Raw genomic sequence first — 16,958 nt, forward strand, 5'->3', positions numbered from 1 at the left:
ATCAAGCCAACCAATAATTTATCTTCCAAATTTTACTTCAAATTTAACCTGAAGTAAAAAACCTGCAACTTAATTTGTAGCAGGAATCACTCATCTTAAAGTTTTTTTTGTTCATGCAGGATCAGGTTGTCAGAATCTGAGTCAAAGTAGGACTTACCCCAGAAATTGGTACACCTGTCAAAGCTCCAGAGCTCTGTTTTGCAAAAAGAGAAAGAAAAGCTCTGAGTTAGCTTTCTGTGGCTACAATTGAAGGCAATGAAAAAGAGGCTAAACTTCTAATGCTCAAAGGATAGCAACCATGTAAGCAACATGGTTCAGTTCAGGTGTACACACAAATGCAGACTGATGCAGCTCATGTCTAAAACACTGAGAAACAGAGAGCAGGAAATTTTACAGATATGCTTTATATCACCTCAATAGTTCTTGCCATAAATTTTCTTGAAATCATACTATATAAAAAATTAGGTTCAGTGTAATCTGTGCACTAAATCCCAAGTGTAAAATGCAAAAGTGTAAAATGGTAAAGTGACTAGAAAGAAACGTGACTGTTGTGACACTCTAAGTGAAGAGAGATGTCTGATGTTACAACACAGCATTTTAAGCCTCATACAGACTTTCTTCCAAGCACTACCAGCTTTTCAGTTATATTCCTGCTACAAAATCACAAAGTCATTTAGGTTGGAGAAGACCTCTAAGATCATTGAGTCCAACCCTTAACACAGCACTGCCAAATCCACCACTAAACCACGTCCCTCAAGGCCACATTAACACTCTTCACCTCCAGGCATGGTGACTCCACCACTTCCCTGGGCAGTCTGTTCCAGTGCTTGACAACTGTTGCTGTGAAGGCTCTTGTCTTATCACTTGTTACTTGGGAGAAGAGATCAACCCTCCAGCTCACCACAAGCTCCTTTCACGTAGTTGTAGGGAGTGATAAGGTCTTCCCTGAGCCTGCTTTTCTTCAGGTGAAACATTCCCAGCTCCCTCAGCCACTCCTCAAAGGATTTGCTCTCCAGATCCTTTACCAGTTCCACTGCCCTTCTCTGGACAATTTCCAGCACCCCAGTGTCATTGTGAGGGGCCCAAAACTGAACACAGGATTTGAGGTGTGGGCTCACCAGTGTTGAGTACAGGGGGACAGTCCCTGCCCTGGTCCTGCTGGTCACTCCACTGCTGGTGCAGCCAGGGTGCCATTGGCCTTACTGGCCACCTGGGCACACTCTGGCTCATGTTCAGCCACTGTCAAACAGCACCCCCAGGTCCTTTTCCTCTGGGCAGCTTTCCAGCCACTCTGCCCTCAGCCTGTAGCACTGCCTGGGGCTGCTGTGACTGAAGTGCATGACCCTGCACTTGGCCTTGTTGAACCTCATACAGCTGATCTTGGCCCATCGCTCCCACCTGTCTAAATCCCCCTGCAGAGCCCTCCTGCCCTCCAGCAGATCAACACGTTCGCTCAATTCAGTGTCACCTGCACACTCAGTGAGAGCATCCTGACAACTTTATTTAATTATTTGATTACTGACATTTTTTACTTCTTTCTTTGAATAGTTTCTTTGTGCGATGATGAAAATGCATTTGCAGTAAAGCCATGCAAGTGTATTTCCAATCTGAATCTTTTTTAATTCAATTCTCATTTTAATTAACTGGATTTATGATAACTGCATTTATAAATGCACTAAAAAACTCTGCATGAATTTGATGTTTAACTGTAACAGAATTAATATTTTTTTTACAGAATGACCTGCTTTTCTCAATTATGATACAGCCAGCAACTATTAGCCAGTAGCTGTACTTTTTACTTCACTATAAAAAGAAATATTCAACACACTGCCAATTAAGAGAAACCCATACATTGAAATCACATTTCAGAAATAATTTTGGCATGAACTCTAATTGTAATGTCTCAGTTTTGGAAATACATGGCAAGTTTATTGGTGTAGAAAGTGCACTTTTGCTGGTTCTTAAACCAATGGAAATGCACAGCATCTGAGCAGAATGGGTAAGGCACAGGTGGTCAGCCTAATGGAAGCCTCTACTCACCAGGCTAGGACAGATTTTCTACAGCCAGCAAAAGGAAGAAAAAGAAAAAAAATGGAAGGAAAGGGGAAGAGAAACAGAAGTTGACATTTAAAGTGATGAGCAATTCTGTTGTAGTGGTCAGGTCTTTCCTTGCTCATTCAGCTTAATACAACTCACTCCCATTCGCCCTTCACATAAATATAAGTCAGCAATGACTTCTAGTGGCATTGCCATTAATACATTAGCAAAAATATTTACATTTCAGGGAAGTTTGAGTTATGTTTTAATAAAAATCCCATAACTTGTCTTAATAACAAAATGGCTGTCTGTTCTCAATTAAAGATAGCTCGATCTACCAGGAAAAAGAATGCAAAATAACAATATCTTGGTTATCAAATTTTGAAATTAATAAATTACAAGTCACTGTATCAGAGGAGTTGGTGCTACATCAAAGTAAACAAATATTCAACTTCATAATTTTATACAACAGTAGGTAACAACGTGCTAATCATAAATCAAACAGTACTGGTCTAGAAAAAAGCCATTAGTCTTAATCTATGGAAATTTTGTCAAATCCACTTTGATACAGTTAGATTTTTACAAGATTAACTTCACACAAATACTACAAAACTTACCATCAGGCCATAAATCTCAGAGGAGCTTCGTACTTTTGGAAGTATTTCCATAGGAATATCAAAGAACCTGAACAAAATACAAAAATGTATATATATGGTCAGAAAGCATCTTGCATTTATTTTCTTAAATAAGCTAGAAATAATAAAAAAGAACTATAAAAGGAACTTTCATTACTATGGTTTAATCCACAGCTATGTATTTTTCCACTTGTTACAGCACATAACATTCATTTTTGGAGCAAACAGCATATATTTCAACATTTTAAGGACATATCCAAATGTTTCATGTGTGAGATCATTCCTCTTCCACCAATGTCTTTATAATACTGTTGTCAATAAATTTAAATTTGAAATAGAGACATTATCATTGTAACTGCCCTACAAATTTGATTAAGTAATAAAGCAACTATTAAAGGCCATTGTTTCCATGAACTAGTCCTCTACCTACAGAAAGAGTCTGCTACTTTTATTTAATCCAGACCATTGCAAATTGGGCATGTGGAGAACAATGAATCTTAGTTACTAATGTCAACAGTAACTACAACAGTAACTGCTGATCTTAGTCCACATAGAAATTCTTATTATTACATGAGTTAGAAACTAGTTAAATAACAGTATTACTGAAAAATGAGCTTACTTGCAGAGCTCAGGATCCCATTCCAAGGAATGAATGTTGAACAACATCGTTCTACTGGCATTGGTTACATCTGTACAGTGAATACCTCCATCCTTTCCACCTGTCAAACTCTGAACAAAAATTAACAGTATTTGTCAAGGGAAAATATAGGCTTCCTTCAAAAAATTACAAAAAAACATCTAAACCACAAAGCTTTCAGCTTGGGCCTGGGAACTCAGATATTTATGCAAGAACTAAAGAGGCCTAGTACACCTTTCTAGAGTCCAAGGTTCTCCCAAGAGCGTGAGGAAAATTTTACAGCAACCTATAATGGTAAACTACATATAAGGATCTATAAAAAATATTGTGGTACAGGGACAGTAAAAGTTCACTTTGAAAGGAACAGGAACTTTAATGGAGTTTCTTTAGTGGGCTGTACTGACATCATTGTGTGATCACACTGTACCACAGTACTTTGCATGGGAACTTGCATGATACAAAATTTAGTTCTAAAAAGAGAGATAATAAACTTACAAAAACATACCCATATAAGCCATGAATCAACAGTCCCAAACAAAGCTCTTCCATCATCAACTGCTTTCTTAATCTCTTCCACGTTATCCAAAAGCCATCGAAGTTTCACTGCACTAAAATAAGTGGTAAGTGGAAGACCAGTCTTAAACTGTAAAGTTAAAAACAAAAATAATTTAAACACCATGCAAGTATCTTTTTCAAATATACTATAGTTTATATATAAAAATATTGATAGTAGGTCAAAAAGCAAAGATGCAGAAGTCAGAGAAACTACTCAAACTTGTTATTTAATTAAGTTCTAAGCATACAACACACAAGTTTGGAAACATCAAAACCAAATAACTAGTGCATTAATGGACAAAGATCAAAGTTGATCTAAATGCAGTTCAGGGCCATTTACGTGGAAAAAGCTGTTTCCAGAAGTCCTGTCTTATCTAGGACATCTCCATGTGACAACAAGTCACAACAACAAAAATGAGTGGCACAACACAGGAAAGATGAAATTTGTATTCTACTAGAACTTCAAATGAAGAAAATTTATATGCTTTTTGATATCCATTTCCTGTAGGCAGGAAAACATAGAATATGAAAAACACATAATATTTATACAATCACTTAAGGAAAATACAAATCAAAGATTTGTGACACCTTTTTGCAAGCATTTTTTCCAATTGTTATATATATACTCATATATAAAAAATGAATTTGCTCTTTGTGAACTGTCTTCCTAGTTATCAGATTGGCTCCAAATAATTTCAATATTAAGGCATAAGCTGAAAACAGAGAATATATTTCGTATCAATAAATTATTTCTCAAACAAGTTTTTTCTACAAGGTTTTTAATTTTTGTGAGTGATGTTTACTTACCATTGCCCAGATAGCACATGATTAAATCTCACTATAAGTCATTTAACTTCTCCAGTGAGATGTGTAAGGAGTGCTGATCCCTTATTTTTAGGAAATGAAACATTTTCTAGTCTGAGATCAGTGTATTATGTTTTATTACTTGACAAGCTAAGAAGGGACTAGAAGCTACAAGTGACTTACTTGGTTTTGGGGAATTTAACATATATATATATATATATATATCCAGAACATCATGTACTGTAGCACCTCCTATTTAAATGTTCTGGAATATCTCTTACCTTAGAAAAGGATTTGTTTTTCCCTGGAACTCTTTTAAGAAGACGTTCAACTGTTGACTGGGTTCTCAGGTCAAGCCACACTAAAAACATGAAAAAAATTGATTGATCAACAGATTTAATACACAAAAAGTAACATGTACAGGCACCTTCTACAGAACTACATCCCTTGCTGGTAAATTCCTGTCTATTATTATCTTTTCATGCAGTTGAAAGAATATTGTATTACCATTGTATTTTAAATGCACTGTTGTAAAAACTAAAAATGGTTTGATAAAATCATTTGATTTAGAAGAGCAAATGATCTGAGAAATCAAACAAGATTTTCCACATAACAGGATATATACTTGATCACAGTATAAGCAAATGACTGTGATTAAACTAAGAGGTTAAAAAGCAAATAGCAGGTTGATTATTGACTATTCCTATGTAAACCTTGAACTAAAGGACTAGGCCACTTATCAAGGTATAGTTGGGCTTAGGATAAAGCTGTTAACTACCTATATTTGAATATAGAAGAGTCCTGTGTTTTCAGTGATAGCATTCTAAACTGTATCTGGCACTTGACATGGCCTAAAAGAGCAATTCTGGACAATATTTCCCAGCTGACAAAATCTGAAAGGCTAAGGTGAATTCAAAATAAAACTCTGAACCAGTAAGTACTCATTAAACTTACTTAATACAATTTTCCTTTACACTTAAATCAATAGCATCCTGAAAATTTTGAAGGAAGTGCTTGGGCACAAGTCAGAACTTCATTACATTCAAGGAACCAAGGAACCCTTCAGGAACTTTGGGGGACTTTGGAAAACCCATAAAGAGATTTATGAAGTAAGAATTTTTGCTGAATAGGTTTTTCTTGTAACTGCACTGGTATCTGTACAAACACATATGATACAGACATCAAAAATCAAAGACATTTGTAGGCCAGGCCACAATGAGGTCTGCATAGGAAACTAGGAAAGTGTTTTTTCCACAACACTCTCTTATTATGATATTACATATTCAGAAAGTATAGTGGTTACCAATAGCATTATAAAGAGGTTCTCCAGTTGTCTTGTCCCAAACCACTGTTGTTTCTCTCTGATTGGTGACTCCAATGGCTTCAGGACAAAAATAGAGAGAATATCTTTTTCAGAAGGTTTATTTTCCTCTTTTTGGGGGGTGAGGGAAGGAATGGAGAGGTGGAGAGGAGGGAGGGACAGGTAAGGAGAAGAGGAAAGTAAATGGGAAATAAAAAGCTTCCAATGTTTTCACATTATAATCTTGAAATGTTACTTTTAAAAACTCATCTTTCAACTTTTGCTGCTTAACCTATATGCTCTAAATCTCTCTTGTTTAGGTCACAAACTGAGACAGCAACAACACTGACAGGGAAACTAACTTTGCCCAGTAAGTCCTGAATTAAATCTCAGAATTTCTTCACTTATCACTTGTCTCTCTGATTTTACAAGATTAGGTTAAATCTACTTTGTAGATCCTGCATTGCTAATATACACAAGGAACTTATTATCCCATTATTCCTCCCAAAAAACCTTCTTTCAACTCCAATTTGATATTTTATTTGAGGCCAGCACATGCTGCCACCTTTCTATTTATTAACTTAAAAACTGGAGAATGTGAACTGCTCAACCATGAGTATTTAAAGCCCTCAGTTACCCCTAAGTACCTTTTATGTTAGAGATGTTTATGTTCAGCTCTTTCATTTTTTCACAGGTCTTTTCCACACATTCATAGACAGAGTTTAGTATTTCCTTTGGATCTTGTTCCACCCATCTTTAACAAACAGAAAACATCAGTTAGCAAAAAATAACATAAAAAAGAAATTCTACTTTGAAAAATAAGCTGAGCATTTTGATACAATTATAACTACAATGCATGTTTTACATATGTAGGACAAGTATAAGGAATTTCAAAACCTTTTTAAACTGTAAGCTGAATTTTCACAAAAAAAAAACCATCTGGAGAAAACAAAGAATTTCATTTTGTTTTATTCCATACAGGGGGGGCATTGGCAGCAAACAGTAGGTCTGTTAGGAACAAACTAACAAAAAAAACACTCAGAGAATAAGCTAAAATATTTCTGTGGATTCAGATGAAGATGATGATTATACTGTAAAAATTATCAGCTTTACCATCTTAAATGAGATGTTAAGTCTCATTTAAAATTTAGTTTTAAACTTTAAAGTTTAGACATTAAATACAGTAATGAGGGATCAAACTAAGAATTTTTATTTTTGTAATGCAGGGCACATACTGTACACCCAGTGTGAGTTATTTTATGCCATTTTTCCTACAACACAGTCTTTTAAAGCAGATATTATACTCTAAATAATTATTAATCAACTGGAGTTTTGATAATTCATAGGTAAAAATACATAAGCTCCACCAAAATGTACACAAATAAAAACAATAAAAAATTCATACCCTTCTTTAGGGAATTGTTGACTTATTTCAACTTGATGGTGACTCAGGAGCTCTGCTGTTTTGGCATTGAAAACCTGCAAATAAATTACACAACAATCAATTAATATTTATTATTTTGAGCAAATAGAGTGCTGTGATAATGAATAGCAATTTTCTACAACCAACCCCAATATCCACATAACCTGGATACAGATATATGCATTTTTGTAATTAACACAGGCAAAAAATATTTTGGTAAACCTTCCTGTCAATCTGTCAATTATAACTGCCTTTTTTTTTTATTGATGGATTAGGAAAGAACCACCTTTTTCTATTTTCTTGTGGTAGTGGTAGAAACTGAACTAATGATTCATTTTAGAGTATCTCCCAGGAAGAAAGCCTCTGTTGTCAGTAAAAACATTTCTTTAGTTCCTGCTGTGCCACTCCAATGCCAGAGCTGTGTTTTCTTGGGTTAGCTCAGTTTTAAGAGTGAGAATTTGTGAGAAATCACAGGAGGGTCCAAATCGTGAAGAGGGAAAAAAGCATCCAGGCAGAACCTAGTTTGTTTCAAAGAGCCCAACAAGAACAGAATCTGAAAAGAAAGGAATGTCGCTGCAGCAACACAATACATTAAAAGAACATGCAGAAAAGTAACTTAAATTTGGATATAGTACAACAAAAACCAGCAGAGTGGAGAATCATGAGAACTGTATGAACAGGTGTTCTCAAGGAACCACAACTTAGAGGTTCTGCCTTCCAGCAGAAGGTCAGGAGGAATGCTCAACAATCTTCACTAACCACCAGGGCCTGTTTCCAAAAGGAATCTCTACTGTGGCCAAGCTGAGATGACACCTGGTAAAACATCCAAACAAAGCTGATACTGGTATCCCATGATGTCCAACGATAAGGCAGCCCTAACCTGTGAACCAGTCCTGAACTTGGAGCTGTGACTTTAACCAAAAGGCAAAGAACCCAAGCTGAACTGATGCTGGTGCTGATCCTTGATGAAAGGCCACCTGCCTCGAAAGACTGCATATGGACTATACATATATGCATGTAAGTGCTGGAAAAAAAAATTATTACTGTGGGATATGGGCCGTTGATGTCATATGATATGAAATAAGGGGTGGACGTTGTAGTAGTTTTGGCTTTAGTCAGCATAGGTCCCCATTTAGGCCTCAGTTTTTAGCAGGCCTCAAAGGATGTGACACAGATTAGAGGGGACAGGTATCATCTGACTTAAGCAGCCAAAGAGGTATTTCATATCATCTGACATCATCAGGAAGTGTCGGGGAGTATAACAAGCAAGGTGGGAGGAGTCTCGCCCTCTCTTTGGTCCATGCCTCTGACCAGGACGGTTCCTGCTCCCTGACTGCTGATATCAGGCCCTGCTGCCGGTCCCACGTCTGTTTACCCAGGGACGTGAGCACATTCCTGTTAATTCCTCTTTCCCTCTTGCTGGGAGGTTTCCTTTGGGGAGGAGGTTTGGTTGGTTTGGAGTTTCACCTGTTAGCTGGGGCGACCTCGGTGAGCCTGTTGTTGTTTCCTGTCACTATGTGCTATTCCATATTCTGTGTTAAGCTCTCCTCTTCTCTGTATAAATATAAAAACCTCACCGTGTTTAAAGCCTCGTTTCTGCTGTTTTCCCTCACTCTCCTGCTCTGGGAGTGGACTTTTTGACTGGGTACCAGGCAGTTGGCATGTTGCCAGCTCAAACTATAACAATTGTACAATAAGTAAACCAGAGTAACTGACTGGGCAACGATGACGTTCCCGTGAGAACGGCTCTTTCTCACGAGCACCATGAGGAATCTTCTGCTTAAAGAAAGGTCAGGGACCTGGAAAGTAAAATCTAACAGCAGGTTCATGTGAACTGTAGAACACGACAGTAGGACATCGTCCTGCCTGATTGTGACAAGCAGAGGTGAGCCAGACTTAGAAACCACTCACATGCTAAAGAAACAAAATTCAGTTATACCCATCCACATGTAGGATTCAACTGAATCTTTTCTAGACTTTATTAATGCTCCCTTCTCATTCCATAAATTTTAGGAATTTCTCTTAAAGCTTTTAATCCATAAGCTCTTGATTACATTTAGAAAGTACACTTTACTCTGAAAATATCAGAACAATTCTGACAAAAAGGAGATGAAGTTCTGATTCTCCAGTTTCTTTGGAACATTGAAGTTTGAAGTTTAGAAACATTTTACCTCTATACTGGAATTGCAGAACAATGAAGGCTGAAAGGGATGTCAGGAGATCTCTAGTACAACTTCCTGCTCAAAGCAGGGTCAGCTATGAGATTAGACCAGGTTGCCCAAGGACTTTTTTCCTAGGCAAGTCTTGAAAACCTCCAAGGATGAAAACAGCACAACCTCTGGAAAACACTGGAAGTTAATTTTCACTCTCCCCTGCCCAGAAAATAAGTCTTTAAAAAGTTCTTTTCTGCTACCAGTTGGAAAGATTACACAGAGAGACCACCACTGTGTTGGTTTTACTGCATTTACTTATCTGTGTTTCATCTTACCAGCTCAGGCTTGACATGAAGCTATCCCAACAAAAGGGAAATCTCTGTCAGTACTACATTTTTGGAAGAAACGTGCAAAAATGGGATATGGGTCTTAGAACGTTACACAACATAACTAATAGAAGAGGTTAAGCTTTGCATGTACACAGCAAGATGGTTTTACTTGAAATTCCCTGTCTGCCAAAAGCATATTCACATTTACTAAGTTTATAGAATAAAGACAGAAAGATGGAGGACTTTTTATTGAACCTGTATGTATCTGACCTACTAACATTGTTAAATATCACTCAGTAATCATTCACCATTAATCACTCAGTATTCCTTGAAACAGAAGGCAGTGCAAAGGATTCCTACTGGTAAAAGGAAACACAGATTCAATCAGAAGTCATTGAGTGAACGTGGAGTGTGTGACCCACAGACACAGCAATAAATTGTGACAGCAATAAATTCTCAACAGAAACAATGACACTGTAAATGCACAGATTTTTTCATGCCCACAAAGAAGAACTGGGCAAACATACTGTCCTATCCACTGCAAACAAACCCACAAGTTTCTGACATCCTCAACAAAGCAGCAGACACTCCCTGTACCTCAGGAGAAGGGATTAAAAGGTTTTGCTGGGAACAATCCATATTCAAGGCCAGGTTGGATGGGAGCCTGAGCAACCAGTGAAAGCTGTCCCTGGTCACTGTGGGGGTGGAACTAGGTGATCTTTAAGGTCCCTTTCAACTCAAATCATTCTGTGATTCTACACTGATAAACACAATTCTCATAACTGAAAAGATGCCAAATATGAAAGAAACACTAAATTTAAACCTACAAGATGATAAATCAAAGTGGGAATAAGTAGAACAAATGGGCCCTCACAGCCTTCCTTGCCCAATTCCTCCAAAAACCCACAACTGTTGTCAAGAATGTCCCCTATATAGACACTTTTTCCCTGACAGTGTTGAGATAGAGAAATAAGTGACAGGAAGTATGATATTGAGTGAAGCTTTGGTCACCACAATATAAGAAAGTTATTAAACTATTAGAAGGGCTGCAAAGATGGTGAAGGGCCTTGAGGGGAAGCTGTGTGAGGAAGCAGCTGAGGGCACTTGGTCTGTTCAGCCTGGAGGAGAGAAGGCTGAGGGGAGACCTCATTGCAGTTACAACTTCCTTGTGAGGGGCAGAGGAGGGGCAGGCACTGAGCTCTTCTCTGTGGTGACCAGTGACAAGACCTGAGGGAATGGCCTGAAGTTGTGTCAGGGGGAGGTTTATGTTGGATATTAGGAAAAGGTTCTTCACCCAGAAGGTGGTTGGGCACAGGAACAGGCTCCCCAGGGAAGTGGTCACAGCACCAAGCCTGACAGAGCTCAAGAAGAGTTTGAATGATACTGGCAGGGATATGGTGTGACTCTTAGGGATGGTCCAGTGCAGGGCCAGGAGCTGGACTCGATGATCCTTGTGTGTCCCTTCCAACTCAGCATATTCTGTGAATAATTCAGATAAGGTCAATACATTCCTACTGAAACAGGTTTAGAAGTGTATTTCTGTAATTTATTGGGAGTAGAGGCTCTAATTGCTTTCATATTGATCAAGAACTGGTCCCAGTTTATGATACTGATCTCTCACTTTTTGTAAGGTGGGGGGAAAAGTCAACCTCAGTATTGCCCTAATTTTATGAGCTGTAGTCACGAAACAATTGTCTATTTGGATGGGTAGAGTTGTCTTGAAGAGAGATGAAAGTGAAACCCACCAGATATGTGCTGAATTCTCAGGTGAGAGGAGAGATTAAAGAAAAGGAATAAATAACATCCTGCCTCTACTCTCAAAAAAGAATTAGACTTTGAGCCTTGAGTCTCAAGACTGGAAAGAAGAAAGACTGACTCAGCCATGCTGTATGTGGGCAAGCAGACAAGTACAAGGGCTATCATTTAATTCAAGCTCTTACAGGGTCTTCAATATAATACATCACATCCCATGAAGGGCTGCAGTTACTCGTATTACGTACTATTATGTATTACCTTCAATTTTCCTTATCTTAGTGGAAAAGAGTATCAATCTGCTGTAACAATTTTCAAAGAATGAAAGAAATATGAGGCTCCTGGCAGTGATGCAAGAAGCTGCACAGCTGAAAAGACAATAGTGAAAACAGATTTTAGAAGTAACTCTTCATGACTCCCAAGCATTGTCATGTAACTCTGTCTGCAGAAAAGCCATTTTTGATAGACTATGCTGTATCCTTATGAATTTCTGTTAAGCTGGAACAGCCATGGCTTTGCAGGCAAACCAGCTTAGAGCTGGAGTTCTGAAATTGCACTGAAATCAACCCAGCTGGGGTAAGGATGACAGACAAACAATAATTTCTGCTTTAACATTTAACTAGGAATAGCAAACAGAATTTATGTATAAGTTCAGCTTAACAAGACTCCTAGAAATTATCTTTCTTGAAGACTCCTGATGAAAAGACCTTTCTCCCCCATCTAGGAGATGCTTAAAAAGCAAAACTACATTGTATTTTAAGTGATAAGAGTTAGGGTAAAAAAATGTATTTGCAATATTTTTAACCCTCTTTTCAAGCTACACAATCAAGTTTTGCTTTTTCCCCGAAGGTCAAGTTACTTCAGTAGAGGGGTGAAGTGGGTTCCCCTCTGAAGGGAAAGGCCAATGGGTACTAATCTCTTCTTTATCCAAAATCAGTTTTTGTTTATTGAAAACAATGTTTGCAGTGTGATACAACTTTATTTGACTATTTCTTCTGGAGATGAAGTAAAGGAAGAAAGAAATATATCACAGAGGTGGGAAAAAATTTTTCTGTGGCTGCCTGACAAACCCAGAACTTAAAGTATTCTAAAGGCACTTCACTGTGTATTTCAATTCTTGCTGTTCCTGGATAAAATGCCAAAGAGACTCTACTAAGCAAATACCTTTCAAAAGATCAAACAGTGACTTTGTTCACCACTAGCTCCTGATCCTTAGACTTTTGCAAAGGAAATTATAGTGGATTTTATATCATTCTTGAATAATATAAAATGGAACATGAGAAATGCAAGTATTTGATGAAAATTTTTGACAAAACATCTTGGCCAGATTTAGTCATCTGGGTACACTTTTTTTGGCCTATTCAATTAATTTTCCTGCTTGACATCTTAAAGAAAATGAGCCTTGAGGATCTGCAGTGGTACTTGAAGATCTGCTCTCTCCCTGGTAACTCTGAATGTTATCCAGGTTCAATCCAACTTAACAGAAAAGTTGCAAATTCAAAAATAGTTACATACTTCATTTGGCAAAAGTAGCTTATCAAAGCAAAGATACAAAATAGGGTTCCCAGTGGGTAAAGCTACAGCATAAACTAAAACTGTGTGTGTGCTTTGTGAGAGGGGCAAAGCTAAATAAGGAGTGGCAGTAACAGAAATACACTTGAGCTCTGGTGCTTCTTCATCATCTGTGCTTACAGTCTCCTCATTCACCCAAGCAAGAGACTGAAAACCTGTGTCTGTACACAGGATAATTTATTGTGAAAGGAATCTCTGGAGGTCATCCAGCCCAACTCACTGCTCAGGTAAGCCTAAATTTAAGACCAGGTGGTTCAGGGCCTTTTCTATTCAGGTGTTGAGTAACTGCAAGGCTGGAAATTCCACAGGCTTTCTTGGCCCTTATAGTGAAACAATTCTTCTTTAGGTCTATTTGTAACTTCACTTGCTGCAACTTGTGTTCATTGTCTGTTGTCTTTTCCTATGGATGTCTGAGAAAAGGCTAAGTCTGTGTTCTCTACAAACCATGGTTAGAGATCTGAAGACACTCTCTCAAGCCTTTCTTGTGAAGAAAGTTGCACCACAGTGATCATGTTACTGATCCTCTGGCTGGATGAAATCCACTTCTTCAAACCCTCTTGTCCTCTGGGGGATCCAACACCAGACCCAGTGCCACACAGATGGCAATAATTACTTTCTGTACTTTTCTTAATGTGGTTAATCTTCACCACCACAAGGATGCACTGCTCACTTATGTTCAACTTGTGGTGCAGCAGGAATCCATGTCCTTTTCCACCAAGGAGCTCCCCAGCCTTCTGTCGCAGTGCTAAACTTTGCTGAACTTTCTGCCAGGCTCCTTCTCCAACTGGAATCCCAGTCAACAGGTTGCCTCCATCTGAGAGGGCATTCAACCCATCCCCACAGCTGCTGACAAAAATACTGTGGGGTATCAGCCCTCACTGCTGTGGAACTCCACTGGTGAATCAGCCAGCAGCAATCGTAAAGTTAGACTGAACTGCTGATGCTACTTTTTGGCCTCATAGGACCAGATAGTTTTTCACCCAGAACTCTTTAACCTGCTCAAAATCATCTGTCTTCCACCTTAAAAAACTAGATAGGCAAAGTAAACAACAGTTTGACTTTGGCTTGTGACTTGGTAAAAGCTAAAATTGTTGGAAGCACTAAATAAAACAAATGTAGAGAGGTAAGTAAGAAAGGCAAGCAAAACAACTAATGGTAAAAGATCTAAAGGCAATAAGAGAGCCAAGGAAACAACTCAGGCACAAACAAAACTATATTACATTTTGGCTTAAAATATTTCAGAGCAAAGTGTCTCTTCTAACAGCAGCAGTCCCTTCTCAGCACAGAACTCTCCAGATACACGTTGTTATCTGAATGACTGATGTGTGTTGTAGCAGATCCCTGCACACTTTGCCCTCTTCTTCCTCTCTCCCCCATGTTCTGATTTAATTCAGTGCTCACCTATCTTATTTGCTCAAATCCATAGTACTATGAGCACACTGCCAAGTTTAAGACAATGCTGTATTTGACATGAATTGAGTCCTCAAACAAAGCAACATACCTCATGTAGGCAGACACAATCTGCCTGACTGCATACAAGCCACCAATAATTGTGCCCAGTGTAAGAAATTCCTTGTAAGAGGAACTTGTAAAAATACTTGTAAAAAGCACTTGCATATAAGTTTGAAGTTTGCAATGTCTCTTTTAGTTCTACTCATGTTATCCTTTTAGGATAAGAAAAAAGTTAAATCTGTGTATATGTAAGAGCAGATAGAATTTATCTTCATGTGTTACAGGGAACTTCTTCAGAACTTGTTCCCAGAAAGGAGTCCTGACTGGTATTCAGGACAGCCTGCTGGTGTCATTTGTCAGTTTGGAGTTTCTCTCCACCCCCAGATCTGTGTTTTGTCATTTGACAGACCCATGAAGGTCGTGATATTGAGTAATAATGGTAACACAGGTCAGGAAGATATTCTAGTCTCCTGCTTCGTGAAAGAACACGTCACAGAAAGAAAAAAAAAAGAAAAAAGCAAGGGCAAACAAAACCATTCAACTTCCCAATTCAATACTATGCATATTTGACAACATTTTATATCTAGTCATTGTCTCTATTCCACTTTGTGGAGGAATTTATCACTGGGATTTAAGTAAGTCAAACTACCATGACTTACTGACTCGGGACCAGGACACTTGTAGAGATTCGCAAGCAGGAAGTTTTTGTAGTAAGTTTCAGATACATCAGTTACAGTCTATTGCATAATATACAAATAACTAGATCCTTCAATTAAGTGGCTCGTATATACGATTAATGTATTAATAGTTCCATCCTTAAACAAACATCTCTCCTTCACTGTTTAAACAAGCAAGTGTTCCATTCATAGTGTGCAGGCTCAGCCACCTCAACACCTACAATGCCCGGGATGTGCTGACATTGGGGTTGGAACCGCAGCAGCCACCCCAGCAGGCCCCAGCAGGTTTTAGAGGGGAACACAGCGAAGTCATCACATTGTTTGACGACAGCTGATCACAGTCCCTGAACCCGCACGGATCTGCTCCTCTAGTGCCAGAGGACCATGTCCGTTTGATTCCATTCGGGGCAAGATACCCGACAGATTTAAAACCCGACAGATTTAAAACCTCAGAGATTTAAAAGGCAGCCTGCTCGGGGCAGTGGGATTTCGCAGTCCCGAGGAGCAGCAGCCAGAGACGCCGGTTTCGGGCTGGCTCCGGGACCGCTCCGCGGGACGGGCGCTGCTCCCGCCGGGAACGCGACACGGGGACATCGCGGGGACAACTCCGACACCCCCGGGACAGTCAGTACCGCTCCTTCCGGCGACAAGGAGGCAGGAGCCGGGGCAGCGCATCCCGGCCCTGCGGGCCCGCTCCCTCTGCCCTTCCCCAAGGGCACGGCCGAGGCCCCCGCTGGGTGAGAGGCGAGGAAAAGGCGCGGGAGCCGCGGGACCCCGCTGAGGCCGTGGGGGGTGCCGCCTGCCTGCGGCGCCGCGCCGCCGCCCGCGCTGTGCTCACCAGGAAGCGGCTGGAGCTGGTGCCCTGGTCGATGGCTCCCACCAGCGGCCCCAGCGCCGTGTGCTGTGTCGCGGCCATGAGCGCGCCGTGGCCGCGGCGGGTCCCTCCGGCAGCGGCGGGTCCCGCGGGCAGCGCGGGGCCGGCTGAGCCCGGCGGCGGGGGCGGGGCGGGGGGCGCTGCCGCGCGCGTTGTCAGCGCCCAGCCAATCAGCGACCGGGGCGCGCCGGGGGCGGGGCCGGGCCGCGAGGGAGGGGGCGCGCGAGGGGGCGTGTCACGTGAGGCGCGGGGCGCGTCAGGCACCGCCCCCCCCTGCCCGCGGCGTCCCCTCAGCTGAGGGAGGGGCGGCAGCTGCGGGGGCTCCGCTGAGGCGGCTCCGCTGCGGGGCCGAGTCGGGACAGGCACGTCCTGCGGGACCGGCCCCGCACCCCCGGCCCAGGTCACCTGTGCCCTGAGGCGCCGTTCCCCGGAGCGAAACCTGTTTCGCTCGTAATCAGGGAGAGCGGGAACAAGCCCCTCTCTGAGGCGCGATCCCGCCCGGGACACGCCAAGCCAGGCTGGCTACTGGAAACCTCGTGTTCGGGGCCAGTACTGCCGGGGGACTGTGCAAAACTGAGTGACCGGGGGAATTGATCCCTGGGAATGCCTCTTGTTGGGATGGGAAGGCAGGGAGAGGTTGGGAAAAGTGGATGTGGATTTGCCCCTGGCATTGGTTTGTTCTCCAGGTGTTTCTCCAAGGGGAATGTGGACAGATGGGTTTGGGTAGAGGCTCCTCAGAGGAGGGTTTGCCCTGGAAT

At 40.7% G+C, this 16,958-nt stretch overlaps 1 protein-coding gene across 2 annotated transcripts in view; it reads right to left on the reverse strand.

The window, feature by feature from the left end:
- The window catches only part of GK (glycerol kinase), a 36,870-nt gene extending 20,543 nt beyond the window's left edge, over window positions 1-16,327 (reverse strand). For both annotated transcript variants that reach the window (XM_071582010.1, XM_071581923.1), the window contains exons 1-9: window positions 16,165-16,327; window positions 7,374-7,447; window positions 6,616-6,722; window positions 5,972-6,049; window positions 4,950-5,029; window positions 3,815-3,952; window positions 3,292-3,401; window positions 2,655-2,721; window positions 158-193 (exon numbers count right to left, since the gene is read on the reverse strand). In XM_071582010.1, coding sequence (XP_071438111.1) covers window positions 158-193; window positions 2,655-2,721; window positions 3,292-3,401; window positions 3,815-3,952; window positions 4,950-5,029; window positions 5,972-6,049; window positions 6,616-6,722; window positions 7,374-7,447; window positions 16,165-16,242 — 768 coding nt within the window. In that variant the 5' untranslated portion in view covers window positions 16,243-16,327. The remainder of the gene's footprint in view (window positions 1-157; window positions 194-2,654; window positions 2,722-3,291; window positions 3,402-3,814; window positions 3,953-4,949; window positions 5,030-5,971; window positions 6,050-6,615; window positions 6,723-7,373; window positions 7,448-16,164) is intronic.
- Between the last annotated feature and the right edge of the window lie 631 nt (window positions 16,328-16,958).

This window comes from Pithys albifrons, chromosome 1 (genome assembly GCF_047495875.1).
Source record: "Pithys albifrons albifrons isolate INPA30051 chromosome 1, PitAlb_v1, whole genome shotgun sequence".
Taxonomy (NCBI): Eukaryota; Metazoa; Chordata; class Aves; order Passeriformes; family Thamnophilidae; genus Pithys; species Pithys albifrons.